The sequence below is a fragment of the Nicotiana tomentosiformis genome, chromosome 12 (genome assembly GCF_000390325.3).
Source record: "Nicotiana tomentosiformis chromosome 12, ASM39032v3, whole genome shotgun sequence".
Taxonomy (NCBI): Eukaryota; Viridiplantae; Streptophyta; class Magnoliopsida; order Solanales; family Solanaceae; genus Nicotiana; species Nicotiana tomentosiformis.
This window is the reverse complement of record NC_090823.1, coordinates 70,642,662-70,655,159: the sequence shown is the minus strand read 5'-3', so window position 1 is coordinate 70,655,159 and position 12,498 is coordinate 70,642,662. Positions and strand designations below refer to the sequence as shown.

General features: G+C 39.5%; 2 protein-coding genes across 2 annotated transcripts; both read right to left on the bottom strand.

Moving 5' to 3' along the window:
• Positions 1 to 3,251: 3,251 nt before the first annotated feature.
• LOC138902839 (protein WEAK CHLOROPLAST MOVEMENT UNDER BLUE LIGHT-like 1) lies at positions 3,252 to 4,574 on the bottom strand. The gene is made up of 2 exons (XM_070190740.1): positions 4,083 to 4,574; positions 3,252 to 3,998 (listed from the first exon to the last, which is right to left on the bottom strand). The coding sequence occupies exons 1-2, from the start codon at positions 4,572 to 4,574 to the stop codon at positions 3,252 to 3,254; spliced, it is 1,239 nt and encodes a 412-aa protein (XP_070046841.1).
• Positions 4,575 to 7,249: 2,675 nt separating this feature from the next.
• Positions 7,250 to 8,387, bottom strand: LOC104104712 (uncharacterized). The gene has a single exon (XM_009612853.4). The coding sequence runs from the start codon at positions 8,250 to 8,252 to the stop codon at positions 7,530 to 7,532; it is 723 nt and encodes a 240-aa protein (XP_009611148.1). The 5' UTR covers positions 8,253 to 8,387; the 3' UTR covers positions 7,250 to 7,529.
• Between the last annotated feature and the right edge of the window lie 4,111 nt (positions 8,388 to 12,498).

Sequence of the window (12,498 nt, the reverse complement as noted above, 5' to 3'; positions counted from 1 at the left end):
GAGTTAATAACATATTTAAGTCAAATAACTGTTAAATATGAACTAGTAACTTCTACAAAGCCAACAATCCAAAGAATATATACAACATCCCAAAACTGGTAGTACAAGTCATAATCTCTACTGAGTTCACTACAAAATCCTTAAGTATAACTGTTTCGAAATAGAAATAAATAATACAAAATAAACTTCAGAAAATGACTCTGAGGCCTACAAATGTGATGGCAGGTATACCTTGAAGTCTCCACAGCAATATCTGATCTGCTATCTAATGATCAACAAGCTTCGAAATACCTGGATCTGCATAAAAATGTGCAATAAGCGTAGCATGAGTACACCATAGCGGTACCCAATAAGTATCAAGACTAACCTCGGTGGAGTAGTGACGAGAAACAGTCAAGACACCCACTAGACATAATAACCTATACATGTATGAACGTGAAACTAACAGGGAACAATATCAATAAAAAGCTAAGCATGGTAGAAACGACAAACAATACTTGCAATAGAAAACTAGAAGCAACAATTAACAACAAGGAACATACAGGTAATAACGCCGTAGAGTAAACTGAATAAAGTTAAAGTCCGGTGAAACCAAGTAAGGAAAAACAGGTAACAACCCAATAAACAACCGCTTTCACAGAAGATTTATACAAGAAATTTCCTGAGGTGCTACACCTCATAACATAAATTCGCGGGTCCCAAGGCACGAACCCTAATCACTTGGCATCTTGTGCCCACAATAAAATTTACGACCGCACAAAACGAGTACATAACTGTCTACAGACCTCTAATAGAGTGTACAACTATACATAACTATCTACAGACCTCTAATAGAGTGTAAAACTGTATAAAGGACGGGATTGGGCCCCATCGTACCCATATCTACATACCAAAAATAGCATACCAAAATTAGGGGGACCGTCAGCCTGTCTACTTGCACCTGCGGGCATGAAACGCAGCGTCCCCAGGCAAAAGGGACGTCAGTACGAATAATGTACCGAGTATGTAAGGCATGAAAATCAGTACATAAAAACATAGATGAAACATGGAGTAAAGAATTCCACCTATGAGTCTAAATAACCTTGTAAATCCTGAAATATTTATAATGTCATGCACGTGCATATAAATGTCGTATCATGCATAGGTATAGGTGTACATAACATCATCAAGCCTCTGAGGGCGTCCCATCATATCATCTCGGCCACGGTGGGCAAAATTATCAACATATACCAGTTGATCGGGTGGTGGTGCGTATATAACGCTGTAACCTTTTTTCATATCCCATATACATATAATAAAAGCGTATATAATGCCATATGGTCATGGGTCAATGTACATGTATAAATGAATGAAATGCATAAGAAATACGTTAATAAGATTCCTCGGAATGTTATAAGATCAATATGCCTTTCAGATAAACTTTATCAACTACGTATTTTTCTGAGACCCATGAATAGAAGATATAATAATAATTCACATGGGAAATCAAGAACATAGGCGCCCCTAGTACTTTTATGAGTAGAGTCATTTATGAAAGCTGTGTGTTTACTCATTTCGTTTGTATCGTATGAATCATACCAAAAAGAAAGAAGGGATAGCCTTAACATACCTAAGCCGATTCTCTTGACAATTCCTCTAACACACGCCAATCACGACGAAACACGTAACGACGAGTCGGAGTAGGAAAAAATTTGTATGATATTCTTGAGAAAGAATATACCGTGTTCTCTTAGAATCGAAATTCTCACGTTGCTAAGTAGTCTTGTATGAATTTTGTAGCAACTCACATTGCTATCATATATTCTTGTATGAACTTTCTTGCTGAAGCTTCATCCGTGACTTAGTAGATGTGAGCATTTTCATTTTGTGAATTAGAGAGGTTCTCTTTAATCTTTGGGTGTGGGCCCCACTCAGAATGACTTAGCCACCAAAAATCTCCTAAAAGGTGCCACTTTTACATGTATTAAGAGTCATTACTTGGGCATTTGATCAAGATCTCCTTGGCTGCCACGTTGAGGTCCATAAGTCTTATCCAAAGATGCTTAATTAACTAGTTAATCTCTCACTAAAAATCAATAACTACCCAATTATCCACATAATTAAGAATTATCTCAAATTACATAAAATACTACTCACTTTTAACATACTTTATGTACCCTATTATCATGGTCATGTGGTACTTTGTAGGGCACTAGTCCATAAATATCAGGTATTATAGCTCGAACCGTATTTTATCCCAAATTGACAGCCTTCAATGAAACTCATTTTCTTTGATTCGTTTATCCTTTAACCTTCACGGCACTTACTTATCGCATGTTATAAATAGCATAAATGCTTATAACCTCAAAAATAATCTCATCCCCGAGTCTACGTCAATTAAATTACGACGAAACTTTAACGTATGAAAACGCGAGATGTAACATGGTTTATTGTAAGTGCCAAACGATCAAAATGAACCGTGCCCATGTAGATTGCTCGAGCCCCGGCATAAAACATGTACGCATGTATGATTGTTTCAATCGAGATTAAAGAGAAGTACTTTCCTTGCAATCATCTTATGTTTTAAAAAATTTTCCTCTTTACATCCCCTTAAAGAGATTCGTACTTTCGAAAATAACAAGCCTAAGGGAAATACATAACCAGAATGCGAACGGCCACCCCCTAACTCGGGGACTGCCATCCAACTCAAATAGCCCAAGTCATCAGGCCTCAGGGGCAAAAGACCTATTAGGCAACCCCCCCGGTTTCTAAAGGCCACGGCCACCCCACTCGGGGACTGTTATCTCGGGCAAGCCCGGATGACTCGGAAAAATAAGCCCAATGGGCAGTTCACGAACTAAAAGGCTACGACCAATTGAACATGGCTCAGAGACGTCCGAAACCCGTAACAAAAAATAGGTCTTCGAAAAAGGAAAAAAATTTCACAACCGGTTCTAAAGGCTACCCTCGGCAAAGCCATAAACTTAAGATATTTTCGGGGAAAAAATCTTCGGTAACATCAAACCCTCAAAAACAACCTCGTTGTTTTACGCTACGGCATTTTGACCTTTGTGAATACAAGTAAAAAAGCAAAGGAAAAAATTTGAGAGTCGAAAGGGGAAGAAAAGCCTTATATATATATAATAATTTTTACAAAAGCCAGATTGGCCTAACACAAATTTATAAAGCAAAAATGTAAAGGCCTAAGTGGCTTGGTCTTCATCGGGGGTAATATATCCATCCTCAGAATCTTCCCCATCTTCGGTTTCGCTTTAGCCGTCGGAGTCTTCCTCAGGAAAGGCCAGCTTTCGGGCCCTGTTTTCCTTTGCTTTGGTGTTCTCGATTTCGGCCATCACATCAAAGCCCTGAGGATGAACTCCCCCAAGGGCCTCCCTTCGAGCTTGCCATTTTGCATGATCCACCATGCTCTTAGATTTCGCCTGGATGGCCTCGACATAGACCTTAAATTGGGCCACTTTGGTATCAGCTTTGGTGTTGGCCACGGCCACCTCAGATCTGGCCACTTCGAGTTCGCTAGCCAAGTTTGCCTTATCAAAAACAGCCAAGTCTAGTCGAGATTGAAGCTTTTTGATTTTCTCGACCTGCACCGAGACCTTCTCTTTTGTAGCTTGGAGCTGGGTCTTGGCCGACTCCAGTTGTGTTTGGACGGTTTCCTTTTTCGAGACTAAGATGTCCATATTCTTTTTGAACTCTTCAGCCTCGGCATGTATTGTATCTACTTGTTTCTGAAGCTCCCCGATCTGTTCGAGCCTCTGACGAAGCTGCAGGATCGGATCGTTAGTTAGTATCTTCAATTCATCTTCACTATCGTGAAGCACTCGGAATACCTGCTCGTCCATCTCGGCATGCTCGGCCCGAGCCGTTACTAAATCGGCCTGAAGCTTCTCACTGAGAAGCTTGTAGGTGTCACTTTTCTCAGTGAGGTCCCGGACCTCGGCTTCATGATAAGTAAATTCCTCCCGATATCGGAGGAAAGCCTCGTAATACAGTACCGAAGCCTACAAGCATAAGGGAAGATGTTGTGGTTATTTACAACTTTAAAAGTTAGAATATATGAGAGAGAAAAGGCACGCCAAATTTACCCGATTTAATGCTTGTTGGGCTTCATTGAATAGACCAGTGGCACTCGACGACGATTCCTTCCTTGATACCGGCAGGTCATCGATCCTGGTGACGTCTTCCAAAGCAGCGGACTCAACCCCATCCAAGAAGTCGTGGATATCGGTCACCCCCTGAGGACTCAACATTCCGGCCTCACGGATCATGGAATCCGAAATCTGAGGAGACCCGCTGAGGTCGACTGCTCTAAGTTCATCTATTGGGGTGCCTTCCCCGCTCTCTCTCTCGACCCCCTTAGCTTGGGGCGGAATGGGCTTGACCCTTTCTGGCTCGGAAGCTTCAACCAGAGCTCCATTACCGACCTCTTCATGTCGGGATGCTTCAACTTCAGCGCTCGTCGGCTCTAAAACTTCTTGTACGCTGACGTCGGCCCGCATACGGGCCACCAATTCAGAATTACCTTCCTCGTCTTCTTCGGACTCATCCCTTAATTGGCGGATTGAATCTGAAGACATAGCACCGGTGTCCCCCTGGGCTTGCGAGATCTCCTCGTCGGTTTTTCTTTTCTGAGCCTGGGGAACTCGGAGCCCCTTTCCTCTTCTTCTCTTTGGTCTGCTTCGGAGTAGGAGGGTGGGGAAAGACTTCTTCGTCACCAGATGGGGCCCTCATTGCAACATCCTTTCCGAGAACTACAAAGGAAAAAAGATGAGTAAGCTCGAGAAAAAGCCTGAACGATCACCGTTCTAAGAAAGAAACTTACCATGATTGCGGGCCTCTCATCGAACCTTCGACAACTCCATCCAAGCACTCTCTGAGTACGACCTCTGTAACACAAGGCCTTTGACCCATTTTTTAAGTTCCTGAATTGGGTCCGGCATCCGGGCCACAGCTGCGACACCAAAAAAATATCAATGAAGAAAGAAATAAGAAGAAAAGCGACAAGATTAAACCTTCAAAGCAAAGTACTACTTACGTTTCATGTTCTATTTCTCGGAAAATGGCATATCTTCAGCAGGGATCAGGTCCGAAGTCCTTACTCGAACAAATTGGCCCATCCAACCTCGGTCCAGACCTTTATCGAGAACGGAGCCTTACTGGCTCGGCGAGCAAGCTTGATCAGCCCCCCTCGATAGAGTCGGGGACGGTAGAGGCGCATAAGGTGGTCGAGGGTAAAGGGACATCCTTCGATTTTGTTTACAAAAAATCTGAGGAGAATAACTATTCTCCAGAAGGAGGGGTGGATCTGACCGAGGGTCACATTATACCTCTTGCAAAAGGCAATGATGATGGGGTCTAAGGGACCCAACGTAAAGGGGTAAGTGTAAACACTTAGAAACCCCTCCACGTGGGTAGTGATCGATTCCTAGGGCGAAGGAACCACCACATGCTTATTGACCCAGTTGCAGTCCTGTTTAACCCTAGCGAGGAGTTTTTCGGTGATTGTGCATATGTACCTCGAGACCGGCTCACATCGGCCTGTTACCAAGGAGGTCTTTTCGATCCTAAAATCAGTAACAGTCGGGCACCCTGTCGGAATGAATTTCTCAGGGTGGGGTTCCGCCGCAGCCTCACCGTCGGCGGGCCGTGATGAAGAAGCAGCCTCTTTCTGCGGTACAGTCTTAGAAGTTTTTGCCATTAAAGAACATGAGAAAAGAGAATTAAGATAGTATGCAGATTGATAAGAACTCAAGAAATTTGGGTGCAAAAGTTGTAAAGCAAAGGGATTTTTGAAGAAAAAGCAAGAGTAGGAAGAGCTTTGAACGTAAAAGTTTGAATGAGAAAAAGCTACGGTACTTATAGCTTGCTGGTGATGGTTCAGAACCAGTAGTGGCCGACCAACGACTGACAGGCATTTAATACCTTGATAACTGGACCGACGGGATATTTCGAGTTGTTGCTTACGTCATGATTGGGTGTACCAGTGACGTTCGTCATTTACGTCATTACCCGTCGAGACAGAGCTCGGAAATTCATATCGTTTCTCGTCATCTCCTCTCTGGAAAACGAGGGGACTATCTGTATACGGTCAAAACCGGGCTTGCCCCTCGTATGACTGATCGAGACTAGAACATGATAGGGCAAGGTTCAAACCCGTGTTATATCGAACCATGGTGTGAAGTTAGATTGCCGAGCTCGTGACCCAGAGATCGATCAAGATCAGCCAAGATCGAGACTGAGCAAGATCGAGACCGAGCAAGATCGATGCCGAGCAAAATAGAGATCGAATGAGACCAAGGGAAGCTTACCGAGCCAAACAACGAAAAACCAAAATATCCGCAATCGGACGAGGATCGCGGCGGAAATCCCGGCACCTATCAAGAAGAGGTCGATTAATTAGCCTATCATGAGATTCCTAACTGTATTTAGAATTGTATCAAGAGTAGGACTCTCCTATTATATAAAGAGGGTCTGATCATTTGTAAGACTCATCATATTTACGCAATACAAAGCAATATACTGCCTTCTTCTAACTCCCAATATCTTGCTACTCTGTTCTTATATCAATTGAATTTTCACTTGGTTTGAGGGCGATCGAACCTGAGGGCCAAAGCTATTCGATTCGTTTGGTTTGCATTTATTTCTTTCACAGTCAATTTGAATATATATATTTCTCAATTTGTGTCAAGTTATATCACGTATCCTTAAAATCGCATATAAATTCAATTGTTATCCGTTTTTACGGTAAACAATAACTACTGAATTCAAGAAAATATATTTAGAACAAAGAGAATATTTACTCGCATAAGTTCATGTATTTTGGCAAGTTTTTCCTTTGAACAAGTAGAGACTGGTACTTAGTTGTTCGGTGCAGTTTTAATAAGTGCAAACCAAAATATAGCAAAGTCCACCGTCTAGATTAAGAAAAGCTTGATATGAAGACAGATGTAAATGCCACTTCAAAAGCGGTAAATGATTAGTCACCCAGCAAGAATAAACAGAAAGCAGGGAAAATTGCAATTAAAGGGGAACTGAATACTAGAAAGTAGGCAAGTCCTACTAAGTGGCTAGCGACTCCATAATTGATCAGAAAAGTTTATTCCTCTGTCACACTCAGCATTATAGATGGCAGAAATTCATGTCACATTTCATATGATTTGCCCCTTTTTAAGCAAAATAGTTTCACCAACTCACTATGCTTAATCACTAAGCAAAAACTACAAATATAGGAACTGAACTTTTAGAGTAATAGTACCAATAAATCTACTTACCTTCCACGAAAAATATTGATTTAATAATAGCATTCAGACCATCTAACCGGAAAATAACTTCCGGTACCGGCCAATATAAAAATGTCAAAAATAACAAAACTAATGAAATAAATGGCCAATACAAGAAGGACCTAACATACAGGTAGTAAGAACACATATATTCCTCTTCTTTTCTCCAACTTTTAGAATAAAGTGGTAAAGAGAAAAATCCCATTTCCTCTTTTCTTGAAATTCGAGAAACAAAATAGTTGAACTTTTCTTTCACACATTCGGACTCCAAAGATTCCACAAACGCGAATTAAATAACCCTAACACGTCCGGCAACACCTTTCTAGCTAAACCCTTATGGCCGCCATTCGTCGCCGTTCCACGCGTCAGTATTGTAGTTTCCGGTAACGGCACCACCACATCCTTCACCTTCGACTCCTTCTCCTCCACCTCATTTCCACCATTTTCCGGCGAAAAATCAGTAACTTCTGGAAAAACACGAACAAAGTCATCTTCAACCTCATGAGGCAAGACTATTTCTTCTTGAATATAAGAAAGTAATCCAGATGAAGGCGACTTCACAATCCCATTACTACGGCGAGAAATTTTGTCCCTTTTCTTGTTGTTACGGTTCGTGTTGGAGTAGTGTTCATTACTGCTCAAATGCTCCTCAAAAGCTTCAATGGCTTGATGAATTAACTCACGATTAGGAGAAGAGTCCCACTTAAACCAATAGCTAGTATAACAATCAAAACATTCGCAGTAAAAAACAGGGGATTTGTGGGTAATGAATTTCTTCTTGGAAACATTGGGAGAAGGGGTAGTGGGTTTGAGGGACCTAGTGACCATGTAAGCCAAGACCTCACGGTCTTCAAGAGAGAGGACTGAAGCTATAGCGAGAATAGCAGCAGGTAAGAGGTTTAGTACAGAGAGAGTGTCTCTGTTTGATGTAGAAGAAGGGGAAGGATGAACTTTACCTTTGTTTCTCATTTTCATGGTTTCTGGGTGGGGGAGAGTGGGTGGGTAGATGAGGTTTGATAATGATGAAACAAGGGTTGCGAATGTTTGGTTGTAGTAATTTTGGGGGGTTTTGAGAGAAAGAGAGAAGGAAAATTGGTAGGGTTTGATTTTCTTGATGGGCACGGCAGAGCGGAAAAAGGTCACATTACCTTAAGGGCTCGTTTGGTAATATCCAAATGATTAATCTAAGTTATGCATAACATAATAGAGTATTAGATTGGTTTCATAAGAAAAAATAATCGAATAACTTATATAGTATTTATTTTATTTATTAAATAATATTTATGTAAGATAATCTCCTTATTATTAATCTTTATGATATAAAATAAAGGCCGTAAAGTAAAGACAAGTATAAAGAGAAACTCATATATTACTCAAATTTCAAACTTATTTACTTAATAAACTGAAATCTCCTCTATTTATAGAAGAAAGCAAGTTGCTCTGTAAGCTTCTTCTGTACCAGATATAGATAATCTTCTACCGGGGGTAATGTTTATCCATAATGGAGTACCGAAAGAATAAGCTCATTATACCAGATATAGATAATATTCTACCGGTGGTAATATTTATCTATAGCGGAGTACCGAAAGGATAAGCTCGTTATACCAGATATAGATAATCTTCTACCGGGGGTAATATTTATCCATAACGGAGTACCGAAAGGATAAACTCATTATACCAGATATAGATAATCTTCTACCGGGGGTAATGTTTATCCATAGCGGGGTACCGAAAGGATAAGCTCGTTGTACCAGATATAGATAATCTTCTACCGGGTGTGATATTTATCCATAACGGGGTACTGAAAGGATAAGCTTTTTCATGAGACTTATTTCCAATAGAGTACTAAATAGATAAACATATTTACAGCGAAGTCTCATATAGATAAGCTTATTCAGGAAGCTTATTTTTAACGGAGTACTAAATGAACATCCGTAATATAATATATTTATAACACTCCCCCGTGAATGTTCATTAAAAGATAATGTGCCTCATTAAAATCTTACTAGGAAAAACCCCGTATGAAAAAAATCTCAGTGAAGGAAAAAGAGTACACATATTTAGTAATACGCATAACTAGTTGTCTCATTAAAACCCTTATAAGAAAAACCCTGTGGGAAAAATCTTAGTAAGAACAAAAAATAGTATAACGCGTATTTTATTCCCCTTGATAAAAACCTTATTTCAGATATTTGAGTCTCCGCATTCCAATCTTGTATACCATCTTCTCAAAAGTTAAAGTTAGCAAACATTTAGTGAATAAATCTGCCGGATTGTCACTTGAACGGATTTGTTGTACATCAATGTCACCATTTTTCTGAAGATCATGTGTGTAGAATAATTTTGGTGAAATGTGCTTCGTTCTATCTCGTTTTATAAAACCTCCCTTTTATTGGGCTATGCATGCAACATTATCTTCGTATAAAATTGTGGATCTTTTATGACATTCCAAACCACATTTTTCTTGAATAAAATGAATCGTTGATCTTAACCACACACATTCCGTACTTGCTTCATGAATAGCTATTATCTCAGCATGATTTGAAGAAGTAGCAACAATAGATTATTTTGTGGAGCGCCATGATATGACAGTACCTCCACATGTAAACACGTACCCGGTTTAAGATCGAGCTTTATGTGGATTAGATAAATAACCTGCATTTGCATAACCAAGAAGATCTGCACTACCTTTGTTAGAATAAAATAAATCCATATCAAGTGTTCCCTTTAAATATCGCAATATATGCTTAATCCCGTTCCGATACTCCGTGTAGGAGAAGAGCTATATCTTTCTAGTAAATTAACAGAAAATGCTATGTCAGGCCTTGTAGCATTAGCAAGATATATAAGTGCACCAATTGCACTAAGATAAGGTATTTCGGGACCAAGGAGTTCCTCATCCTCTTCTGGAGGTCTGAACAAATCCTTATTCACTTCAAGTGATCGAACAACCATTGGTGTGTACTCAATGGGTGCGCTTTGTCCATGTAAAAGCGTTTTAAGACCCTTTCTGTATAGGCAGATTGATGGATAAAGATCTCGTCTGCTAAATATTTAATTTGCAGACCAAGACAAAGTTTTGTCTTTCCAAGATCTTTCATCTCAAATTCTTTCTTAAGATATTCAATTGCCTTTTGGAGCTCTTCTGGAGTTTCAACAAGATTTATGTCATCAACATAAACAGCAAGTATAACAAATTCTGATGTCATTTTCTTTATAAAAATACATGGACAAATAACATCATTTATGTAACCCTTTTTAAGTAAATATTCACTGGGGCGATTATACCACATATGCCCGGATTGCTTTAAACCATACAAAGATCTTTGTAATATGATTGAATACATTTTCTGAGATTTTGGATTTGCTTCAGGCATTTTTAAGTCCTTCGGGGATTTTCATATAAATTTCATTATCAAGTGAACCATACAGATAAGCTGTAACTACATCCATTAGATGTATTTCAAGCTTTTCATGTAGTGCTAAATTGATGAGATATCGAAATATTATGGCATCCATGACAGGTGAATATGTTTCATCAAAATCGTCTCTAGGTCGTTGTGAGAATCCTTGTGCGACAAGGCGAGCTTTGTATCTTTCAATTTTATTTTTATCATTCTTTTTTCTCACAAAAATCCATTTATGACCAACCGGTTTTATACCGGCAGGTGTTTTGACTACTGGTCCAAAGACCTCTCTTTTAGCAAGTGCATTCAATTCTGATTGAATTGCCTCTTGCCATTTTGGCCAATCAGATCTTTATCGACATTCTTCGACAAATCGGGGTTCAAGATCCTCACTATCTTGCATAATGTTAAGTGCAACATTATATGCAAAAAATATTATCCGCCACTATTTCAGACCGATTTAAATTAATTCCTTCACCAGTAGAACTTATTAAAAGCTTCTCACTCACTTGAATCTCGGGTTCATTGATTTGTTCCGGAATCTCAGAACTAATCAGATCTTGGGTCTCTTAAGGGGATCCCTTCATAGTATCGTTTTGATCATTTGCTATTTTTCTTTTTCGAGGATTTTGATCCTTAGAACCCAAAGGTCTACCACGCTTCAGGCGTGCTTTAGGTTCACTAGCTCTCATGCTAGTAGATGGTCCTGTTGGGACACCAATTCGGATAGGCACATTCTCTGCAGGGATATGTGACTTAGTTATCCTTTTCAAATCAGTAAACGCGCCTGGCATTTGATTTTCTATATTTTGTAAATGAATGATCTTCTGTATCTCCTGATTACATATAGGGGTACATGGATCAAAATGGGATAATGATGAAACTTTCCATATAATTTTTCTTTTGATTTTCTTTTTCTCTTCCCCTAATTGTGGAAAATTTGTTTCATCAAACTGACAATCTGCAAATCAAGCAGTAAATAAATCTCCCGTCAATGGTTCAAGATAGCGAATAATAGAGGGTGATTCAAACCCAACATACATTCCTACTCTTCTCTGCGGGCCCATCTTCTTGCGCTGTGGTGGTCACATATACAACACATTCAAAAATTCGTAGATGGGAAATATTTAGTTCATGACCAAAAACTAATTGTGACAGAGAATATTTATTATAATATGTCGATCTGAGACGGATAAGTGATCCTGCATGCAAGATAGCATGGCCCCAAACAGTAGTGGGCAATTTTGTTTTCATAAGTTGTGGTCTTGATATCAATTGCAGGCATTTAATAAATGACTCTGCAAGGCCATTTTGAGTATGAACATAAGCTACAGGATATTCAACTTTTATCCCAACTGATAGACAATAATCATCAAAAGCTTGAGATGAGAATTCTCCAGCATTATCAAGGCGAATAGCCTTTATAGGATAATCTGGGAATTGTGCCCTTAATCGAATTATTTGGGCTAATAGCTTTGCAAACGCCAGGTTGCGATATGATAGTAGGCACACATGAGACCATCTTGAAGATTCATCTATTAGGACCATAAAATATCTAAACAACCCACTTGGTGGGTGAATAAGTCCACATATATCCCTATGTATATGTTCTAAAAAGGCAGGGGATTCAATGCTAACCTTCATTGGTGATGGTCTAGTGATCATTTTGCCTTGATAACAAGCATCACAAAAAAATTCATTATTTGTAAGAATCTTCAGGTTCTTTAATGGATGCCCACTCGAATTTTCAGTAATTCGGCTCATCATTATTGATCCACGATGGCCCAAACGGCTATGCCAAAACACAAAAATAT